This window comes from Ictalurus furcatus, chromosome 7 (assembly GCF_023375685.1).
Source record: "Ictalurus furcatus strain D&B chromosome 7, Billie_1.0, whole genome shotgun sequence".
Classification (NCBI taxonomy): Eukaryota; Metazoa; Chordata; class Actinopteri; order Siluriformes; family Ictaluridae; genus Ictalurus; species Ictalurus furcatus.
This window is the reverse complement of record NC_071261.1, coordinates 5,907,635-5,932,396: the sequence shown is the minus strand read 5'-3', so window position 1 is coordinate 5,932,396 and position 24,762 is coordinate 5,907,635. Positions and strand designations below refer to the sequence as shown.

The following is a 24,762-nucleotide window of genomic DNA, read 5'->3' as shown; positions in this document are numbered from 1 at the left end:
TGACCTTGACCTTGATGCAAAATCTACCTATCGAAGAATTGATAGAAAAGACTCCAACTTGAGGCATTTTATTTAGTATTTTAATTGTATTTGAATTACATTAAATGTCTTGGTTTTAAAATTGATGCAACCAAGAAAACAATGTGACAACACTGTAACACTTGCAGTGTTGCAGATCATGATGAAGATTCACATGAAGTGTCATTGTAAACAGTAAAAGGCTTATTCGCTGAAGCTTCTGAAGGTAGCATTTTAGCATTAGCATTTTAGCATTTTATAAATGAACTATAAAAAAGAACATTCTAACAACATTCTCAATTAAGCTAAGTGCAGTTGTACCGTGGGGGAAATATGTATTGGATCCGTCAACATTTTTTTTTTTCAGTTTGATTGATTGGGCCATTCTAATACCTTGATTTATTTTCTCTGAAACCAATTGAGAGTTTCCTTTGCTGTATGCTTTGGATTGTTGTCCTGCTAGAAGTCCACCCACGTCTCATCTTCATCATCCTGTTGGATGGCAGCAGATTCTTCTCAAGAATCTCCCGGTAAAGGGCTCCATTCATCATTCCTTCAATTATATGAAGTCTACCAGTACCATATGATGAAAAACAGCCCCACACCATGATGCTTCACCTCCAAACTTCACTGTTGGTATAGTGTTTTTAGGGTGATGTGCAGTGCCATTTCTTCTCCAAACATGGTGTGTAGTACAACAGCCAAAAAGTTCAATTTTGCTCTCATCTGATCAGACTACACTCTCCCAGTATTTCATAGACTTGTCCAAATGAGTTGTAATAAACTTTAAACAAGCTTCGACCACATTGTTCATCATGAAATATGGATGAAAATGATACCAAACATGCCCTGAGTAATACTGTTCTTAAACACAGTTTAGATGATCAGGTTAAGTTGTATCTCTGAAACACATTCCTGATCATTTTAACCTTAATCAAATTACTGCCACAATTTATAAATCTTCTACACACTTTCTTGCGACTCAACCACCAGACATCAGCATGAAGTAGTAGGTCTCCGTCAAGCTTATCCAATAATGCCTTGAATAAGCGCTTTTGCTCGTATCGAGTTTATCATTTTGACCACCAGTGTCATTAAGTGAGAAAAGTCCATGAGTTTCCCAGCCACGAAGTCAGGAAAATCAGGGTCATTACGGCACAGTACTATAAAACCAGAGCACAGATTCCTGTAGCAGTACACCACGGAGTGTGGTTTTTATGTCGGCTTTGTTTTTGAAATCTGTGAAAATAGTCTCGGCAGTAATGGCCATTGCTTCCTTGAATAAGTCACCATCTGTAAAAGGCTTTTTGTTTTTAGCCAAAAAGTAACTTATATGAAATGATGCTTTGATGCAGCTTTAATTTGAGCGGCAGATTTTGTACAAAGTGATTGCTCCGATTTCAGCTCGTCAACTTTCCTAGCATGGATTGCACTCTTTGGTGGATAGCTGTCTTTAAATTTCAGGTGGTTGGTGTTGTGGTGCTGCTCCAGATTTCCTCTTTTACATAGTGCTTGTTCTTGGTGGCACAACATACATACACACTTATCTTTCACCAAGGTAAAAAGAAACTCTTCCCATTCTTGATGGAAATTGTATGTGTTTACGCCTTCTTTCATGGAGTCTTCACCATTCTATCTTAACCGTTACATCGTGGGCTATCATCACCATGGAGAGCCGTATAGTGACGTTTGTGACAGTTAACTAACCGGTGCCCTTTTCTTATCTCATTGGTCATTTTAATGAAAATAAATACATCAGTTGGATCAAGAAAAACAGAGAGAGAAGCTTACAAAATTTAACTTTAATCAGGCATGATAGTCAGTACGTTTACATGGACAATAATAATTGAATATTAATCTGATTAAGACAATACTCTAATTAATAAACTACCACATAAAAAGCAATTTTTGATTACCTTAATCCAACTAAAGTCATACTCGAAGTAAACACAAATCGAATTAAGACATGTGGAGTATTCCTGTTTCAGTCGCATTATCGATGTGCATTATAGACATGTAAACACCTTAATCACACTATTGTCCCACACACTAACGTCGTGTTGGAGTTTTCACCGCATTCTGTGACAGGACACACACACACGGCAGTGCTCAACCGTTTGACTGCAAACAGAGCACGGCTGCGTCCCAAACCACGTACTTACCTACTAGGAGAAATACATGTTTCTCAGCTACTATATAGTAGGTAATATATATAGTAGTACATGGTTGCGGCTACCGACGCAGCCTACGGCCTACGGCTTCAAGCAGTCATCTATTAGCACGTACAGCATGACAAATAATTAACCGCACTTGAAGCTTTCATAAAATTAAAATTGAAACACCCAAAACTGTGTACGGTACCATAACGAAGATGAACTGTATGTTGATACGTGAAATTCTGGAGGGAACGTCGGACGGCGTGGCGTGGTGATGTAATGACGTGTGCCGTTACTTGAACTATGTTATAACATGTAAAACGGGAACATGAAAGGAATATTTTAAAAGTGACTCATGTAAACACCTTAATCACAATATTGTCTAATTCAGAATAAGGTTAGATTACTGCTAGATTACTAGATTAGATTACTGCTGTCCATGTAAACGTAGTCAATGATAAAGACCTACCAGTCGATCACGATCAATGAGTTGGTGATGTCTGCTCTAGAGTTTACACAGAATGGTACAAAAAACTTTGAGTGAGCATCAGTTCTGTTGGAGGAAATGCCTTGTTGATAAGAGAAGTCAGAGGAAAATGGCCCGATTGGTTTGAGCTGGCAGGAAGGGTATAGTAATTCATATAACACTGTTTACAAATGTGTTGAGCAGAAAAGCATCTCAGCATGCACAAAACATCGAACCTTGAGATGGGTGGGCTACAACAGCAAAAGACCACATTGTGTTCCTCAGAAAAGGAATCTAAGGCTACACTGGGCACAGGCTCAGAAACTGGACAGTTTTGGTCTTTTTCCGGACTGCAACTGACCAGTTTCAATGATTCTGTGCCCACAAAAGCCTCAGAATCTTAGGACTCTAGCATGGCTCAACTGGACCCACCATCCCTCAAGGTACATGGAAGAAATGCATCAAAATTATTTTCTGTCCTGGCATCTAGGTGGTGGAATGAACTGACTTCTTGTGTTTTCTTTTTATGCTATTGAACTAGAGGCTAGCCCTTCTGTAAACTATAAATGACTGGGGTAGCGCTCAACATGGCAGCTACAGACCCCCTCTGAAAGTACTTGAAGAGCAAGGACAATTCTATTGTTTTTGGTATCCACTAAAGACATTTGGGTTTGAGGTCAAAACATAACAGTGAGACGATAGATCAGAATTTCAGTTTTCAATTCCTATGGTTTACATCTATACAGTATGTGTTAAAATATTTAGAACATTTAAAACATTGCTTGAACCCACCCATTTTTCAACAGATAAAAATTTTTGGAACTGTGATTGAGTTTTCAAATAACATGTGTTTACACATAATCCACAAGAAGCAATAATAACTGAATTTACACAAATTAACCAGTTCAAATGTATCAAATTTACATACACTTGATTCTAAATACTGTGTGGTGTTACCTGGATGATCAAGGACTGTTTTTGTATTTTGTGATAGTTGTTCATGGGTCACAGTCTTCAGTTTTCACAGATGTTTGCCTTGTTTGCTCTGAGCAGTTAAACTGCTCACTGTTATTTAGAAAAATGCTCCAGGTCCTGCACATTCTTTCCTTTTCCAGCATCTTCTGCACATTTGACCCCCATATGATTTGGAGAGCCATCTGTGAAAACTGAAGACTGTGTGAAAAATGAGGACAGTTGATGTACTCATACACAACTATTACCAAAGGTACAAACATTTACTGATGCTCAAGAAGGCTACACATTACATTAAGATCCATTAAGAACATTTGAACAGGATGGCTGGTGTAAATTGTTATCATTTTGTTTTGATCTTATTTTTTGCATTTAGTACTACCCTTCAGAAACTGCATAAGATATTTACATGTTTTCCAGAAGATAAAATAAGGCCTCAACTGTATGAATCAGTGTTCAAATCTGATAAGCCAGGTGTTTTCTGGTAGCAGCTTAACCAACAAATAATTGGCTCTTTTTACAGCAGGGATGAGGGATTGGAACAGATAGTCTTACATTTACAGCATTTGGCAGACACATTTATCCAGAGCGACTTACATTTATCTCATTTATACAACTGAGCAGTTGAGGGTTAAGGGCCTTGCTCAAGGGCTCAGCAGTGGCTGCTTGGCAGAGCTGGGATTTGAATTCATGACCTTCTGATCAGTAGTCCAACGTCTTAAGCACTGAGGTACCACAGTCTTTATGTAAATAGCACTAAATATTTGGTTGCATATACATTTACTTGACACAGCTACATCAAGCTGGCAGCCGACTTACATCACCAAACTATTGCATTCTTTTTTTGTGAGGCTTTTCCAGGCTTGCACCACAGCTTCTTTCAGTTATTATTTCTGAAGGGGGTTTCTCCCTACAGTTTCCTCTTGAGGAGATGAAATAAATGCTCAATTGATTGGCAGTGTCTTTTGGTTAAATGGGCTGCACTATATAGTACTTTTATCCAAATCGCTTTAGACTGGTTCTCATTCACCCATTCACACACACACTTATACACCAATGGTAGCAGAGCTGCCATGCAAAGCGCTAACTTACCATCGGGAGTAACTTGGGGTTCAGTGTCTTGCCCAAGGACACTTCAGCATGTGGAGTCATGTGGCTGGGAATCGAACCGCCAACCCTGTGATTAGTGGACAACTAATCGAGGCAGGAAGGGGCAACAGAGAGAGCTTCTCTCAAGCTCCTACTCGCTTGAGAGATGTCAGGGCCAGCAGAAGAGCTACCTTTAGAGTCAGAAGCTTCTCAGAGGCTGACCCTAAGGGCTCCAATGTGGTCCCTGACAGATCTTCCAGGACCACAGAAGGTCCCAAGAAGGCAGTTGGGCCTCAGCCGCCTGACACCACGCATGAACCTTGAAGTTAGAGGATGTTGCCCCACAGAGGCTCCATCAACAGGGGCATGGCTGGCCGAAATGGCGGCCATGTAAACCCTGATTGTAGAAGGAGCCCACCCCGCTGAGAAACATTCTTGTAAGAACGCCAGGACTGTAGCTATTGTGCAGTTCACTGGGTCTAGCTGACGTTCCTCACACCACAAAACAAAAAGCTGCCACTTGAGTGCATACAATTTCCTTGTGGATGGTGCTCTAGCATTTAACATGATCTCTACAATCTCAGTTGTTAGACCAGAATCTACGAGCTGGTGCCCCTCAGGGGCCAGACCCACAGTTTCCGTAGTTCTGGCCGGGGGTGATAAATCAGCCCTCCGGCTTGAGACAGTAGATCCACTCTAAGGGCTCAAATGGGGCACCTGACAGACCTTCCAGGACCACAGAAGGTCCCAGGACGGTATGCACGGCCTGCAGATGGGCCTCAGCCGCCTGACACCATGCATAAACCTCGAAGTTACAGGATGTTGCCCCACAGAGGCTCCATCAACAGGGGCGTGACTGGCCGAAATGGCGGCCACGTAAACCCTGATTGTAGGAGGAGCCCACCCTGCTGAGAAATGTTCTTGTAAGAACTCCAGGACTGTAGCCATTGTGCAGTTCAATGAGTCTACAGTGGATCCCTGTGGATGGGAATCTCCCAAGGAGTGCCATCTCGCAGGGATATTATCTCTCAGAACCATATTCGAGCTGGCCAATGAGGTGCTACCAGCAGCAGACATAGACTGTCTTGGCGAACTCTCGCTAGAACTTGTGGGAGCAGAGCGATGGGGGGAACAGCGTACAGATGGTACAGATCCAGCCTTAATTGTGCGGGAGGAGTGAGGGCGAACCACAGCAGGCCATGTGTCGTCTCCTCAGAGGTGAACACATGCCATCCCGCTTGGCCAAACCTTGCCATATGGACTCCACCACTTGTGGATGGAGCCACCCTGCTCCAGATGAGGGCCGCACCAGAGACCGTGAGCTGGACAGCTGTCTAAGACCGCGCTCCAGCCCATGAGGGAGGTGTCTGTCATTACCGTCTTGTGCTAAGGAGACACCCCTAGAGTGTGACCCAAGGCTAGAAACCGGGGACACTCAAATTCTCAGAGCACATAGGCATCGCCATGTGACACTGATTATTCACCAAGGTTTCGTCCTTGGACGAAACCCCCAACTTCTCAGCCACCACTGAACGGTCTCCTGTGCAATAGGCCCATAAGCGCCAATAGTCTCCCAAGATCCAGCTTTATCTTGTTCAGTGTTGATAGGATTGACCCTATGCATGTTGGGGATAGAAACGCCACAATCGTAGTAGAATCCTCATAACCCCTAGAAAAGTTGTCCACTGCACTGGGGAAAGCATACTTTTCTGAGATTCAACCTGAGCCCCAAGCTCTTCATGTGGACGAGAACAACATCTCGATGTTGAGGTGAATGGTAGCCAGTTCCCTGGATCGTGCTAGAATTAACCATTCATCCAGGTAGTTTAGTACACGGATGCCCTGGAGTCACAATGCAGCCGGAGTGACATCCATGCAGTTTGTGAAGGTGCGAGGGGATAAATCTAGTGATATTTTTATGTGGAAATATGCACCTTTTAGATCTATCGTCACAAACCAGACTTCAAACTGAATCTGTGGAACGATAAGTTTGGGCGTCAGCATCTTGAACCTGTATGTCCGAAGAGTACAGTTCAGATGACGCAGGTCTAAAATTGGCTGCATACTCCTATTTTTTTGCGGACCAGGAAATAACGGCTGTAAAAACCTCCCTCCCTCAGGGAACGAGGTACATTTTCTATGGCCCCTTTGTCCAAGAGGGATCTTACTTCCTGCATTAACGTCAGGCTCTGGTCTGTGCTAACTACTGTGGTGAGCACACCTCTGAACCGGGGGGAAGTTGGGGGGTCGAGCTATAAACTGGACCCGGTAACCCTTTTCTACGGTAGACAGAACCCATGGAGACACATTTGGCAGTAGTTTCCATGCTGCCCGATGGTCTTTTAGTGACATAACTATTACATATTCTATTGGAGGAAAAGCATCAGATTTTCGTTGCCCTGTGACAACTCGCTGACCAGAGAAACCTGAAAACTTGGGGACCGCCTTGGCTAGGAGAGGCCCTACAGTAGCACTGGGGGCTACCTGCCCTAACAACCAGCACCAGCCTTACAGTCATTCCATCTCAAGTGCTCTAATGCAGGTTGCTTGACCGTTTGTAATTTTCCTTAATTTTTTTGAGTGATTACCTTTTATGTATTGACATTGCAAAACCACCATTTAAATATATTTTGTGTGTGTATATATATATATATATATATATATATATATATATATATATATATATATATATATATATATATATATATATATATATTTTACTCGTTTTAATTATGACAGTCATCTTTGTATAATGGCACACAACATATTTTGTCATAAAACTCACTTACTGCTTTTATCACAGGAGAAACAACACCATAGCTCTATTTATGACACCCAACTGAACACTGAAGGCCTGGACTGGCCATTGGAAGCACCGGGAGAATTCCTGGTGGCCTGACGACTGATCTTTATTTTTTATTATTGCTTGTCCGACGTACTCAAGTGATCCTTTCCGAATTCGGCATTCAATAATAAATTGTTAATAATTCATGAACCTGTTAGTCTTGACTTGCAACACTACCATTCGCCTCAGCTCCAGCGAATGGTTTCGAACAGAGTCATCAATGCACAGAGCGAAGATAGAGAGGAAGCGGCCAGGTGGAGCAGAGAGGGAAAGGTCACACAAAAGGAAAGCCCTCCAAAAAGAAGCAGCAAAATGTAGTAAAATTACTGACCTGTTCAGGGCTTCAAGAGCAGGTCATTCTCATCTGTAAATACTGTTTGTTCTCTAACTTAGTTAATGAAGTATTAACCACAGTTTCACTGTATTAGCACTATACAAATATTAGCACTCTTACTATCATCACTCAAAATATGCCAAAGGACAGCGTTATCAACTGTATACAATGCCTTCCAAAAGTGTTCACCCCCCTTGGAATTTTTCCTATTTTATTGCCTTTCAACCTGGAATTATAATGGTTTTTTTAGGGGTCGTATCATTTAATTTACACAACATGCCTACCACTTTGAAGATGCAAAATATTTTTTTTGTGAAACAAACAAGAAATAAGAGAAAAAAAAACAGAAAACTTGAGCGTGTATAATTATTCAGCCCCCCCCCCCCAAGTTAATACTTTGTAGAGCCACCTTTTGTAGCAATTACAGCTGCAAGTCTCTTGTGGTACGTCTCTATAAGCTTGGCACATCTAGCCACTGGGATTTTTGCCCATTCTTCAAGGCAAAACTGCTCCAGCTCCTTCAAGTTAGATGTTCCCCTGGTGTACAGCAGTCTTTAATTCATACCACAGATTCTCAATTGAATTGAGGTCTGGGATTTGACTAGGCCATTCCAAGACGTTTAAATGTTTCCCCTTAAACCACTAGAGTGTTGCTTTAGCAGTATGCTTAGAGTCATTGTCCTGTTGGAAGGTGAACCTCTATCCTACTCTCAAATATCTGGAAAACTGAGACAGGTTTCCCTCAAGAATTTCCCTTTATTTATATCCATCTTTCCCTCAATTTTGACCAGTTTCCCAGTCCCTGCCAATGAAAAATATCCCCACAGAATGATGCTGCCACCACCTAGTTCAAGTGGTTTTTATTGTCATTTCAACCATATGTGATTACGGATTCGTCATGGAGGAGTGAACTGTTTAAATCTCTGCCAACTGGATTTCGTTCAACCGGATCTGACCTCGTTACCTCAATCTCCTCTGAATATGGCCCTAGTTAACGCTAGGTCCGTGTGCAACAAAACTTTTATTTTAAATTACTTTTCTGACAGACGTAATTTATATATTTAATTACTTAGATATTTAATTCCTGACGAAGACCTGAGTTAGTGCTGGTGTTTCAGTAGTATTCGAGGAACTCTGTCCGCCAAACTGTTGTTTTGTTAGTACTCCAAGGTCTGGCAAGGGCGGTGGGGTTGATATGGTTTTTAAACAATCACTTAATGTACGGACAGTTTCTTTTGGGATTTACTCGTCATTTGAGGTACAGTGTGTTGCGTTAGAGTTGACCTCTTCTGCACTATTCTGTGCTTTGATCTATAAGCCACCTAACCTGGACAGTGCTTTTTTAAGTGATTTTTGTGAATTTATAACTTCTATTGTTCCGTTGTACGATCGTATGTTATTATTGGGTGATTTTATGTCTGCTGCCCTGGTCGACCCTTGGTTACTGAATTTTGTCATATCTTGGATTCCTTTGGTCTTATTCAACATATAAATCAGGCAACACATGTCCTTGGTCATACTCTAGACCTTATATTGTCATATGGAATCGCTGTTGATAATGTTAATATTGAAAATGCTTCCTTCTCTGATCACAAGCACATTGTTTTAAATGTCCCTATTGCCAGCTTTGACTAGTCCCTCAGGCTATTACTCCTGTTTTATTAATTCACTCATTGCCTCACAATTTAGTGATAGTTATCTAGCTAATGCTGTTGAAACATCTTGGTGCTTCAGAGTCTTCTTCTGGGCCTGTCGATTTGATTACCTTATTTTACACATTTTGTTCTATTATTTTAGATTCTATTCCTCTTTTCAAGCTGAAACAACCAAATCGTAAATCTTATTACTGGCTGGATGATAATACTCGTTCTCTCAGACAGGCTTGTCGTAAAGTCGAGCGGAGATGGAAGCATGATCGTTTAACTGTGTCCTTTCAGATTGTTTAAGTTTCAGAATGCAGCAAAGTCAGCTAGGTCTAGGTATTTTACTGATTTAATTACTACACACTGTCATAAACCTAAGATTTTATTCACCATGATAAATTCAATAATTAATCCGAGTTGCCAGTTCCATGGGGAATTCTCGGTTGAACTTTGTGAGAGATTTTTAAAGTTTCTTGCTGATAGCCATTTGTTCCTCCTTCACTTTGCAGTTCTCAGACCTGTCCCTGAATTCGCTGGCTATACCAGGTTCCTTTTACCAATTTCAACATGTTTCTCTAAAGGAACTGTGTGATCTGGTTAACCAGATGAAAATAACTTCCACTTCAGTTGATGATATTCCCTCTGAGATTATAAAAGCAACTTTTTTCGTAGTTGGCCCCAGTATCCAGGTGTTGATAAATTCATCTTTGGAAGTTGGGGTGGTCCCGAATTGTTTTAAGTATGCTATTGTTCAACTTTTGCTTAAGAAACAGGGGTTGGATGAAGGTTGCTTTAATAATTATTGGCCTGTCTCTAAGCTATCATTTCTGTCAAAGCTGTTAGAGAAAGTTGTGTAGTCACAATTGATCCTGTTTTTAAATTCAGATAAGTTATTGGAACTTTTCAATCTGGCTTCACTGCGTATCATAGCACAGAGTCTGCTTTGCTAAAAGTATCCAAGGACATTTTACTGGCAGTGGATGCTGGTAAAAATACTCTGTTGATGCTACTAGATCTTACAGCTGTCTTTGATACTGTAGATCATAACATACTTCTTTGGCACTTACAGCATTTGATTGGTATCAAGGGGAATGCCTTACAATGGTTCAGCTCATATCTGAAAGACAGGTCCTTTTTGGTAGCGTTGGGTAATTTCTCCCCATCTTCTGCTCCTATTATTAGCGATGTACCTCAAGGCTACATTCTGGACCTACTTCTTTTTAACTTTGGGGAATATTATTAGAGCGCACAATGTCTCTTCGTTTATATGCTGATGATACCCAGTTGTACATCCCGTTGTAAAGCTGGTGACTCCATTCAACCATTGTTGGACTGTCTCAACGATATAAAAAAATGGTTAACAAATAACTTTCTCCAACTTAATGAAGACAAAACCGAAATAATTGTTTTTGGTCCCCGGAGATTGAGAGATGGTCTCAGTAATGACCTTCGTAATCACTTCTCCTCAATTTCTTCTCAGGTTAGGAACTTTGGTATCATCCTAGACTCAGAATTATGCTTAACCGAACAAATCAGTTCGGTCGTTAAGAATAGTTTTCATGAATTACGGATTATTTCCAAACTTAAAACATTTTTGTCTTTCCAAGACTTGGAGAAGGTTATTAATGCTTTTATCACATCGTGGATAGATTATTGTAATTCACTGTACTCGGGTCTTCCTCAGTCATCTCTTGCTCGTCTCCAGATGGTTCAGAATGCAGCTGCAAGGCTGTTGACCAGGGCAAAGAAATATGATCATGTCACCTCAATTTAGCATCGCTACATTGGCTCCCGGTCCAGTTTAGGATCCAGTTTAAGATTCTGTTGTTCGTCTTTAAAACTCTTAATGATCAAGCTCCTTCTTATCTCAAAGATCTTCTTACACCAAATTTATCCAGCGGATTTTTAAGATCTTCTGATAGGTTTCTTCTGTAAGTCCCTCGATCCTGTTTAAAAACAAAGGGTGATAGAGCTTTTTCAGTCGCTGCCCCTCGTTTATGGAATCAATTACCACTAGACATCTGCCGTGCACCCTCAATTATCATTTTAAAAAAGAGGCTGAAAGCATATCTCTCTTCCCAGGCGTTTTAATCTAATTTCAATCTAATCTATTATCTGTCTTTATTTGGTTTTATTCTGTTTTCTATTTTACTTTTCTTACTCTGTTCAACACTTTGGTCCGCTTTGCTGTGTTAAACGTGCTATATAAATAAAATTTACTTACTTACATGCTATAAACAGCTTTTACAGTACACAGTGAAACGAAACAACATTCTTCTAGGATCATGGTGCTACATAAAACAACACACTAACCATGAGACTACACAGAACTAAATAAGCTTTACAAACATTCTCCACAAAGTGCACATGCAGATGTGTGCTAACAACACAGGACAGTACAGTAACTACTAAAACAGGACAATAGGCACAGTAAGTGACAGTGTAGTGCCAAACAGTATACAGTTTTCACAGGTGTGAAGTGTCTGATATAACGGGTAGTGCAGAAGATAGGTGCCAAGGAGTAACAATATAATTAAAAAATGGTATAAATGTAAACATAACATGCTATGACTGAGTATTCAGCAGATTAGCTTACACCAAATATGGACATAGCAGTTATTGTGGTAGCAGCCAGGTAAAGTGTATAATAGTGACAATAATTTAAATACTATATTTTTATAATGCAGTAGCAGCAAAAATGCAACAGAGTCAATGCAGGTATGTGCAAATATTTCAATGGGAGTGGGGTGGTGTTCAGTTCAGAGTGTGTGTGTGTGTGTGTGTGTGTGTGCACGTGTGTCAGTCCAGTCTCTGAGGAGTCTGATGGCTTAGAGGAAGAAGCTGTTATACAGTCTGGCCGTGAGGGCCTGAATGCTTCGGTAACTTTTTCCAGACGGCAGGAGAGTGAAGAGTGTGTGTGAGGGGTGTGTGGGTCATCCACAATGCTGGTGGCTTTGCGAATGCAGCGTGTGGTGTAAATGTCTGTGATGGAGGGGAGAGAGATACTGATGATCTTCTCAGCTGTCTTCACTATCCGCTGCAGGGTCTTGTGATCCAATGAGGTGCAATTTCCGAACCAGACAGTGATGCAGCTTCTCAGGATGCTCTCAATAGTTCCTCTGTAGAAGATGGTGAGGATGGGAGGTAGGAGATGGGCTTACTTCAGCCTTTGCAGAAAGTAGAGATGCTGCTGGGATTTCTTGGTTATGGAGCTGACCAGGTTGATGGACCATGTGAGGTTCTCAGGATCCAGTTGCAGATGGAGGTGTTCAGGCCCAGTAGGTTCAGCTTTCCAATCAGGTGCTGAGGAATGGTTGTGTTGAATGCTGAACTGTCTATGAACAGCATTCAAACATAGGTGTCTTTCTTGTCCTGGTGAGTGAGGGCCTGAATGCCCTGCCACATGCACCGCGTGTCACTGTTATCCATGAAGTGACTGTGGATTTTCTGGCCGTGTGCACGCTTTGCCTCTCTTATGGCCGGGACAGTTTGGCCCTCGTTGTTCTTATTGCAGCCTTGTCACCTGCCATGAAGGCAGACTCTCAGGTCCTCAGCAGTGCACGCACCTCCGCAGTCATTCAAGGCTTCTGGTTGACGTCATCAATGTACTTGCTGATGTAGCTGGTCACTGATGCCGTGTATTCCTCCAAGTTGGTGGAGTTGCTGTCAGTTGCAGCCTCTCTGAACATGTCCCAGTGAGTGTGCTCAAAAAAGGCCTGAAGAGCCGAGATGGTTCCTGCTGGCCAGGTTTTCACCTGCTTCAAAACCGGTTTGGAGCGTCTGATAAGCAGTCTGTATGCTGGGATTAGCATAACAGAGATGTGGTCTGAGTAGCCCAGGTGGGGGTGGGGCTCTGCCCTTTACATGCTGGGGATGTTTGTGTAAACAAGATCCAGCATGTTCTCCCCTCTCGTTACAAAGTCCGCATGTTGGTGAAATTTAGGGAGCACTGTTTTGAGATTTGCATGGTTGAAATCTCTGGCGATAATAAACAGTCCATCATGGTTTGTGTTCTGCAGTTCACTAATAGCCCCATACAGTTCACAGAGCGCCTCCTTAGCATTAGCGGCGGGGGGAATGTATACTCCGATTATCAGAACAATGGTGAATTCCCGCGGTAAATAAAATGGTCTGCATCTAACTGTCACAAACTTCACCAGCGATAAGCAGTAACTAGAAACTAGCATGCTTCAGTATGGGGATGGTGTTCTCGGGGTGATGGGTTTGTGCCACACATACCGTTTTCCTGGATGATCAAAAAGTTCAATTTTAGTCTTATCTGACCATATGTTTGGGGAGTCTCCCGTATGCCTTTTGGTGAACAGCAAACTTGTTTGCTTTTTTTTTTCTTCTGGCCACTCTTAAAAACGCCCAGCTCTGTGGAGTGTACGGCTTAAAGTGGTCCTATGGACAGATACTCCAATCTTCACTGTTGAGTGCTGCAACTCCTCCAGGGTTATCTTTGGTCTCTTTGTTGCCTCTCTGAGTAATGCCGTCCTTGCCTGGCCCGTGAGTTTTGGTGGGCGGTCCTCTCTTGGCAGGTTTGTTATGCTCTGTGGAATGTTCAAAGTTTCTGATATTTTTTTATAACCCATCCCTGATCTGTACTTCTCCACAACTTTGTCCCTGACCTGTTTGGAGAGCTCCTTGGTCTTCGTGGTGCCCCTTGCTCAGTGGTGTTGCAGACTCTGGGGCCTTTCAGAACAGGTGTATATATGTACTGAGATCATGTGACACTTAGATTGCACACAAGTGAACTTTATTGACCTAATGATGTTACTTCTGAAGGTAATTGGTTGCACCAGATCTTATTTAGGGGCTTCATAGCAAAGGGGGTGAATACATATGCATGCACCTCTTTTCCGTTTTTCATTTTTTAGAGCAAGTTATATTTTTCATTTCACTTCACCAATTTGGACAATTTTGTGCATGTCAATTACATGAAATCCAAAAAAATCCATTTAATTTACAGGTTGTAATGCAAAAAAATAGGAAAAATGCCAAGGGGGTGAATACTTTTGCAAGGCACTGTAGTTTAATTCATTCATTCATTCATTCATTCTAATTAATTTAGAAGACAAATTTACATACAGTACATTTAGGGAGCCCTCCATGTTGTCATTTTAAATGTTATAAATACAGCCAGGGCAAACAACAACAGCAACACTTTTCCAAGCTACTAGTCATAAAAGGCAACATCAAGTTCAGTATTAGGATTTTTCTAAATAGATATTGTCATGATGTAGTTAGTATTGTACTAACAGATATTTAGGCAATTTAGAAAATTATGTCTGCCCATATGTGAGGTTGAAAAATATCATTTGTCTCCTATTTTTCACAATAAGGTGGAGAGAGTCAACCTGGCACTAGCTTTGGTACAGGACATGGGTCTGTAAGTGCTTCTTTCAGAAATAGTTCAACACAACGAATGCATCAATGGTTTCCCCAAATTCAACTGAAAATGATTTTGCCAGTTTCAAAATTATTCAACCCCTTCATGTCAAGCATCTTTAGTACTTAGTAGAGCACCATTCTGCAATGGGGTTGAATAATTTTGATTGCATTTTCAGTTGAATTTGGTATTCGTTGTGTTTAACTATTTAATTTGCTTTTGTTTGATTTGTTCATTGTAAACAGCTGAAAGTCTGTAAATTTTGACAATAAACCTGATTTGCAGTGGGGGTTGAGATCTGACAGCGGGAACACAACTCGCTAACTAGCCAAACGCGGGTAATACACCTACGGATAGAACCGTGAGGTAAGTGGCATGCCGTGCAGAGATAAACCATAAGGAACATAATTCAAGCACCATGGCAAGCAGCTCATAGCTCAGCAGCGCGAAGCAGCGATGCTAAGGAAAAAGCCTATACTTACCATTGGCGAGCAATCTGGAAAACAAACAAGTTGTTATCAGTCAGACAGCGCAGTACCAAACGTATTGTCACAGCTTGAGAGGATGAATTGTGGCTGCTCCAAGTAAGCTGCACTTGACAATGTGATGAAAAAATCTATGACCTAATCCGAAGGCGAGAAAGCGAAAGAGGTGGAGTGCTGAGCTGCAGTGGCTTGTATCACCTCCTCTCAGCTCATGTCACCATGTGACTTCATTGGTATTCATTTTCTCGACCTATCTTGCTGACGCTGTGATCATCCATGAAACAGAATGAAACAGAACTGCCCCATGCGCCAGGCGTTGTGTGCAGAGACCTTCAGCTTGCAGTTGATCTAGTTTCTCTTTTTCTCGTTTGTGTATTTTGTATAATCCCTGCTTTTGCTGTTTACTGATCGCCTGTCATGTGCCTGTGTTCTGTGTACTGACTATGATTCATGATTTGGATTTGTCTGCCTGCCTCTCAAATAAAATGCTTAAACTGCATTTGCATCCATCTACTCGCTGAACATGACATGGTGACATTCATTCTTATGTGAACAAACACGCATATAAACACGATGGCCATTATTGAGGTCATATACATATATGGTGTGATAAGCGATAAAGTAATTATCGTGACAGCCCTAATCCTGCAGAGTAATGCCAAATGCCAAAAGGACAGACGACCAGTGTGTAAATAATAACAATCCGTATTTTTATATTGGGCACATGGTGGCTTAGTGGTTAGCACATTCGCCTCACACCTCCAGGGTCTGGGGTTCGATTCCTGCCGGGGCCCTGTGTGTGCGGAGTTTGTGTGTTCTCCCCGTGCTGTGGGGGTTTCCTCCAGGTACTCTGGTTTTCTCCCCCAGTCCAAAGACATGCATGGTAGGCTGATTGGCGTGTCTAAAGTGTCTGTAGTGTATGAATGTGAGTGTGTATGTGATTGTGCCCTGCGATGGACTGGCACCCTGTCCAGGGTGTACCCCACCCTGTGCCTGATGTTCCCTGGGATAGGCTCCGGGTAAGTGGTAGAAGATGGATGGATGGATTTTTATACTGGGTGATACCTCAGATTCTGAACAAAGCTGGTCACAGTGATTGGAGGCTACTAAATTGATTTGCATCATAACATAGAAGAATCAGTGATGGCCTACAGTGGTGCTTGAAAGTTTGTGAACCCTTTAGAATATATCTGAATAAATATGACCAATATTACATATTTGTGAGTGGCAAAAGTAGGTGAACCTCTAGGATTACCAGTTAATTTGAAGGTGAAATTAGAGTCAGATGTTTTCAATAAATGGCATGACAATCAGGTGTGAGTGAGCTCCCTGTTTTATTTAATGAACATGGCTCTATAAGATTCTGATCTGCACAACACATGTTTGTGGAAGTGTTTCATGGCATGAACAAAGGAGATTTCTGCTGACCTCAGAAAAAGAGTTGTTGATGCTCATCAGGCTGGAAAAGGTTCAAACCCATCTCTAAAGAGTTTGGACTCCACCAATCCACAGTCAGACAGATTGTGTACAAATAGAAATTCAAGGCCATTGTTACCCTCCCCAGGAGTGGAGACCAACAAAGATCACTCCAAGAGCAAGACGTGTAATAGTCCCTGAACCCAGGGTAACTTCAAAGCAAATAAAGGCCTCTTTCACATTGGCTAATGCTAATGTTCATGAGTCCACCATCAGGAGAACACTGAACAACAATGGTGTGCATGGAAGGATTAAAAGGAGAAAGCCACTGCTTTCCAAAAAGAACATTGCTGCCCATCTGCAGTTTGCTAATGATTACATGGACAAGCCAGAAGTCTGTTGGAAAAATGTTTTATGGATGGATGATACAAAATAGAAATTTTCGGTTTAAATGAGAAGTGTTCTGTTTGGAGAAAGGAAAACACTGCATTAAAGCATAAGAGCATAAGAGCCTTATCCCATCTGTGAAACATGGTGGTGGTAGTATCATTGGTTGGCCATGTTGTGCTGCATATGGGCTATGACGACTTGCCATCATTGATGGAACAATGAATTCTGAATTATACCAGCGAATTCTAAAGGAAAATGTCTGGACGGTTCCTTTATCTGTCCATGAACTAAATCTCAAGAGAAAGTGGGTCATGCAGCAAGACAATGACCCTAAGCACACAAATCATTCTGCCAACGAATTTTTAAAAAAGAATGAAGTTAATGTTTTGGAATGGCCAAGTCAAAGTCCTGACCTTAATCCAATAGAAATATTGGGGAATGACCTGAAGCAAGCATTTCATGTGAGGAAACCCACCAACGTCCCAGATTAAAACTGTTCTGTACTGAGGAACGGGCTAAAATTCCTCCAAGCCAATGTGCAGGACTGATCAACTGTTACTAGAAATGTTTAGTTTCAGTTATTGCTGCACAAAGAGGTCACACCAGATACTGAAAGCAAAGGTTCACATACTTTTGCCACTCACAGCCCAGCATACGCTCAACCTGAAACCATGTCGAATATGTTAAACAAGGTACACCTGTGTCAATTTTGCATCCATATGTGTCCAGTTGTATAGTTGCACAGTAAATATCACTGACTTTGGGAGGTCTAACAGCTAAAATGACAGTCAGATTAGACCAAGATGAGGAAGGGTTCCCTTCTGAGTCTGGTTCCTCTCAAGGTTTCTTCCTCTTAACATCTTGGGGAGTTTTTTTCTCACCACCGTCACCACCAGCTTGCTCACTTGGGATAAATTCATACATCTGTATCCCGTGTTTATATGTTTCTGTAAGACAATGTCCATTGTAAAAAGCACTATACAAATAAAATTTAATTGAATTGAATTGAACCAAGGAACTGCCTGTGAAACTTCAAGATTAGCACAGACCAAACACAGCCCAACACCCAGGTAACATCAGGGGGTTGCTTTTCAGCAGGAGGAACTGGAAATGTTTTTGCAATCAAGGACTAAATACAAACAAATTCTTGAGGAGAAAATGTTCCAGTCATTCAAATATCTGTGTCAGGGGTGAAAATGTATGTCCTAAAAGGACAATGACAAAAGCACAGGGCAAAAAATACAAAGGAATGTCTTGGGGAAAGAAGACGACAAGTCAACACCCAGACTTAAATCCAATTGCAAATCTGAAAAACCTGAAAATTGCTGTCTCCCAAATTTGGGAAAGTTGGAGAAAGTTTGCATTGTTGAATGAAAGAAAATGCGGAGGCACCGTATTTTGGTATTGGGTATTGGTCCAATACCATGGAAACATGAAACAATAACGTGAAAATATCAAAAGGAGGTACTACAGCATCTTCATACAATACAAGTAACCTATAAAACATCTTACGGCATTATAACAGCATCTTTAATAGAGAGTGTGATGTAGGCCAACCAGAGCATGCACAGCAGTAAACGGCCACATGTGAGAGAAAGCACTTTTGCAAGTATTGAGACACTCATACTTATTTTTTCCAAAGTCTACACATTGCTTGTGAGGTTAGGTGCATCACCCTGTGCTATTTTTTAATGACTATGTATGCGGATACTGCTCTGCGCACTCAAATTGGCCACACTCATACTCTTTATTAATCATAATGTTTAAATGCTATAACATCTTAAACATAAAATTCAACAAATGGAATTCATTGCATTTAACTTTAATTTGTAGAATACTGATCTGCCTTTGTTGCCTTTGCCATGTGTCTATGTCCTCTAGGCATGGCTCCAACAGTATGGGTACCTTCCTCCAGGTGATCTCCATAAACAAGTACCCCGTTCACCTCAATCCATTTCTTCTGCTATTACTGCAATGCAAAGATTCTATGGCCTAACTGTCACTGGAAACCTGGACTCTAACACACTGGAGTGAGTCAGCTTCACATGTAAAACTGACTAAATAGTCATTCAGTTTAAAGTAGATTATAGTTAAGTAGATTAAAGCATAATTTCAGACACTGCAGTCTTAGCAAGTGGAAATACTTTGAATACAGTCTAATTTATCTAGTATTTCTTATAAGATTACAATAAACCAAATTTAAGACTGTTAAACCTATTTCAAGCTACAATATTTGTACTCATTTAAAGCTTGAAATAGTTTCTATTGGCAGATAATTTTGCTCATTTTAAGCATTTATTTCTAGAAGGAAGGAATGTGCTAATTGAATAACAAAACTACAAGCCTGAAAGGAGTAACAATGTCCAGAAATAGGTTTATTGATCTTATATTTGCTTTATTGTAATCTTATAATAAGAAATACTAGATAAAATTTACTAAATTTAAGATATTTTCTCTTGCTAAGTGATTGATTTGTGGTCCCTCAGATTTGTGGTTGCTGTACTATTTGGAAATCCACCATTATATAAGTGCTTTTCTGTTGCCCAGCAGCTCATACAGAAACTGTTGCAAGAATTAGTATGTAATAATTTGCCCAGAATAACTGAATTTAGTCTGTAGTGTGGTGGTGATGATGATACATGATCTCATATATATATATATATATATATATATATATATATATATATATATATATATATATATATATATATTTTTTTTTTTTTAATGTTTGCCAGGGCAATGAGAAGGCCTCGCTGTGGTGTTCCAGATAAATTTGGAGCAGAGCTTAAGAGCAACTTGAGAAAGAAAAGATATGCTATCCAGAGACTGACATGGAAAAAGAAGGAGATCACATTCTGGTAGGAATCATACTGCAGATATCCACAAGTAACAATGAAAATGAAGATCCTGGTTTGTTAGGGGGTATGACAAACTTTTTCCACACTTATGGAAGCACTCTGTGGCATACAGTGTAATCCATTCCACTTTGGGTTAGGTGTGGCTCAGATTCTCATGTGATTTGTCTGTTTGAAGAATTTCTCTTCTCTTTGTACTTTTGCACCTACTTCTTACCATATCTCTACATTTTCTTTTTCAGAAATGTGGCCTAATTTACCTGATTGTCTTTCCAAATCTGCTCTTTCATCTCCTCTGTTTTCTTTTCTTTTTCAGCATACAGAACTACACGCCTAAGATTGGGGAGTATGAGACCTATGAGGCGATCAGAAAAGCTTTCAAAGTGTGGGAGAGTGTCACCCCTTTACGATTTGAAGAGATCCCTTACAGTTACATTAGGCACAAGACTACTGACTTTGCGGACATTATGATCCTCTTTGCTGAGGGTTTTCATGATGATGCCAGTCCATTTGATGGTGAGGGTGGGTTCTTAGCACATGCCTACTTTCCTGGAAATGGCATAGGAGGAGACACACACTTTGATGCTGCAGAGCCCTGGACAATTGGAAACCGAGACTTGTGGGGTAAGAGAGGTGAAGGGTTGAAAGGAGATGTTGAGAAATAAACATGGGTCCTTGCTTTTCCCTAGGGCTGTGTAAACACTATATCAAGGGTCATCAATTATATTTGAGATGGGACCAAATTCTTATGGAGCAAATACTGTTTGGACAAAAACATTCAGTGGGAGAAAAAATATAGCTGAAAAATAGAACTGAATATAACACAATGTTTACTTTTATCCAAGTAAATAAAAAAACTAATCACCATTAAAACCACTATACAGCATAGAAGGTATGCATTGACGTCACGTTCCCACTGGAGCATGCCCCCCTCAGCCGGACTGAGTGGCAAAACATCCAGCAAAGTGGCTGGATTTAATAGGGGAAGCTGCGAAAACGCTAGTATAACTAACAAATCAGCTTAAATGAAAGGCAATTGAACTCAACAGTGACCCTTACAACTTGCCCAAAACCTGTGGTCTATGAACATTGGCATGTGGCCAGAAATAAGTTTTCCCAACATTAATATGTACCTGAAGCCTGAAGGCATACAAAAGCCTTGACGCTTGGTCCTACTTCAAGGTGGGATTTGTTGGAGAAATTAAAGTGACAAGAACACCAATAAACATTCTGGTTGTATGTACAAATATTTTTATTTTATTATATAATTTTATCTGGTTAACCATAAGCTAGCTAGTCCTAGTTTGTTTGTAGCTAACACTGCTTGCACTTACTAATGTTATATATTTGTGAAGGTAAAACAGTCAGAGAATGAATGAGCCTCCATTATTCATCAGGTGAAATATGCAGCGTTTAAAAAGAAATATGTAGCAAATTATTCATCATTGTACAACATGAATACCACACGCCAAAAGAACTTACACTTACGCTGCTTGACTTAGTAAAAAAGGAGTGAATTTTTTTTGGCACTCTGGCTAATTTGGCTAATTTGTACTCCAGGCCCCAAGCTCCCACCCCCCAATTATCTCTTTTTATTGCCACGTGTAAAAACAATCATTATCAATAAGCATAACAATTATTGCATATTAAATAAGAGACTATAAAGAAGAAAATTTGAACAGTTTATTAAATTAACTGATGCATTTAGAACTATATACAAATAAGTATACAGTACAAGGTATTAACACCATTGTACTCTCTCTCATACACAGACACTATAGAAACTCTGTCTGGATGTCTTTATAAGCTGTTGATTTGTAATTTATTATTCCCCAAGTACCAAGAACAATGAACTTTACTATTATTATTATTATTATTATTATTATTAATTGAGTGAATAATAAGTTTTACACACCAGCAGCTCCAGAAAGAAATGTGGAAATTAGCTAAAACAGTGACAGGATCATTGAATCAGTGAGTTGAACTTGAGAATCAAATCGGTTCTATTCATGAATGAATTATTCAGACTGGTTTTATCAATGGGATTCTCCAATTCATTTAAATGAAATGACTTAAACAAATGATTCACTCATGAATCGGCCATCATTACAACACTTCTCATATAAACTCACTCGGGACAATTAAAGCAGATTTATATGATGACATTAAATTTTGAGCGATTCCTCACAGAAAGCTGTTGCAAGGCTTCGGAAACCTTGAATATATCCAATATATTTCTATTTTATGTTAATTATAACAGCTTCATATGGGCTAGCTTCAGAATCATAGCACAAAACAGGGAACATAAATAACCTTATTTTTTTTCAAAACTGGGTGACTAGCTGTCTTCTCCTTCTTGCTCTCTCCTCTTTTTCATGTTTTTCTTTCCTTTTTTGGTATCCCGATTTTGTCTGTGCCATCTCTTGCCTAATGCATGTAACGACTCACAACTGTGAAGTGCCATGTTTCTGAATAATCTGCGAACGTCTTAAGGGGACACATACATGCTCTTGGCACAGTCTGAGGGTGTTCATTATAGTGTGCTTCTTAATAGATTATTGTGCAAAGAGTCCATTTAAATACCAAAATCATACAGGAAATTATGGGGTTCTGCTGGGCCCCCCTGTCTGACCAGGGTCCTTAGAATCGTCCTAAACTCCCCCCATTATGGTGCCCCTGTGTGCATACCCTCTATATTAACACAATATATAAAGCTATCTCTGCTTGGCACATTTCAAACAAAATGTGGGACCAAGATGGTAATAACATTTAAAACTGAAGTTCTGAGATGAGCTCTTATTTTATTTTATATATATATATATATTCTAAAATGTATTTTCCTTATAACAATAATATTTTAGTAGGTCTTTGTTATTTTATACTTTACAATATTTCATACTTTACCCTTTACATCTTTAAATATTTTTAATACAATTTGACTGTGAAATGTATGGATGACAGGTTGGGGGAAAACTTGTTTGTCCCCCCAGATTTATTTAATGAACATAATCCAACTATTGAAATATTAGGCTCATTATTTAAATGTATATAATAATATTTTGCCTATTGAGCCATAGAGCAGTTTATGTCCAAACATTCTACTAATAGTACTAAGTGGGATTATAAATCATTACAGTATGCATTTGTAGAAGAGTAAAGACACAGTGTGTATAAAGGATGTTCAATATGAGGTTATTGTGAATAAGTGTCCTAAAATAAGGACAGAACAGTTTTATGATTACATAAACTGTGTAAACTATCATAAGTAGTTCATATTTTAATAAATTGTATTATTTATTGGAGCTTGAAATAAATACATTTCATTTAAAAATCCAGTCGGAGACTACTTAACTACAAGGACTTCACAATAAATACACTATGTGGCCAAAAATATGGGGACATCTGATCATTACACCTACAGTCATGGATAAAGAAAGCACATTCTCCTTCAATCCTATTTTTATCAGTGCCTAAATAACAATTTCTTCTATAAACAACTTATATAAACAAATGAATAACCTCAGATGACTATAAAAAAGCACAACAGATTTCAATATGTAGTCATTTTTTTCCCAAAAAGTAAACCAACATTCGGAAACCAAGTAGGAAAATACACCCTTCCTAGTTCCACAATCATTAAAAATGTAATTAGTAGCCAGGTGTTAATCAAGAAATGAACAAAATTAGTTAATCACCAAGAAGGGTGACTACCTTTATAACAGCTGAACTTTTGGCAGTTTGGTGTTCTGGAGCACTCAGGTGTGTGTCTACAGCATGCCAAGAAGAAAGGACATCAGCCATGACCTCGGAGAAGCAGTTGTTACTGCTCAATCTGGGAAGGGTTATAAGGCCAAAATTTGAGCATTCAAGACAGCTGATAGTCTTCCCTGGAGTGGATGTCCCAGTAAATTTAGTCCAAGGTCTTTGACCATTTAATGCTCAGAGAGATAATGAAAAACCCAGGCTTGTTTTGCAGCAAGAGTACCTGGAAAAATTGCAGTCTTTGAGAAAATGATGAACTCCACTTTATACCAGAATATTCTTGAGACAAATGAGGTTCAGCAGCTTATGCTGGTCTGAAATTGGCTCTTGCCACAGCACAATGCTCCCAAGCACACCAGCAATTTGTAGTCTGAATGGCTAAAAACTCAAGGTGTTGGAATGGCAAGTCAATTCAATTCAATTTGGTTTTATAGTGCTTTGAACAATGGACATTGTCCCGAAGCAGCTTTACATATTATATAAATTCAGGATATAAATTTTAAATGTGTGAATTTATCCCTAATGAGCAAGCCAGAGGGGACACTAGCAAGGAAAAACTCCTTGAGACGATATTGATGAAGAAACCTTGAGAGGAACCAGACTCGGAAGGGAACCCATCCTCATCTGGGTGACAATGGATAGTGCGATTATTAAATCCCTTCTATAAATGTGTACTACATGGTCAAAGTAGTGCAGTTGTGTAACCAGGAAATTTTTCACACGAAGTGTGTTTTGTTGAACTTATCCACTGTTCACTGATGGACACTGATGCAAAACTGTTAGTGGTAATTGCAGTCCAAAAGCTATAATAGGAGTTGCAGTCCTAAGCCATCACAGCATAACTGTTTTCATTCCTGGAAACCCCATGACTACTGTGAATAGGGCAGTTGGAGTCCAGGGAAGACTGGAGGACAGCCAGGAAAGACTGGATGGCAGCGG

At 40.1% G+C, this 24,762-nt stretch overlaps 1 protein-coding gene across 2 annotated transcripts in view; it reads left to right on the top strand.

Annotated features, from left to right (window-relative positions):
- mmp14b (matrix metallopeptidase 14b (membrane-inserted)) overlaps positions 1-24,762 on the top strand; it is a 40,884-nt gene that overhangs the window by 1,356 nt on the left and 14,766 nt on the right. For both annotated transcript variants that reach the window (XM_053628006.1, XM_053628005.1), the window contains 3 exons: positions 19,088-19,236; positions 19,942-20,064; positions 20,378-20,685. In XM_053628006.1, coding sequence (XP_053483981.1) covers positions 19,088-19,236; positions 19,942-20,064; positions 20,378-20,685 — 580 coding nt within the window. The remainder of the gene's footprint in view (positions 1-19,087; positions 19,237-19,941; positions 20,065-20,377; positions 20,686-24,762) is intronic.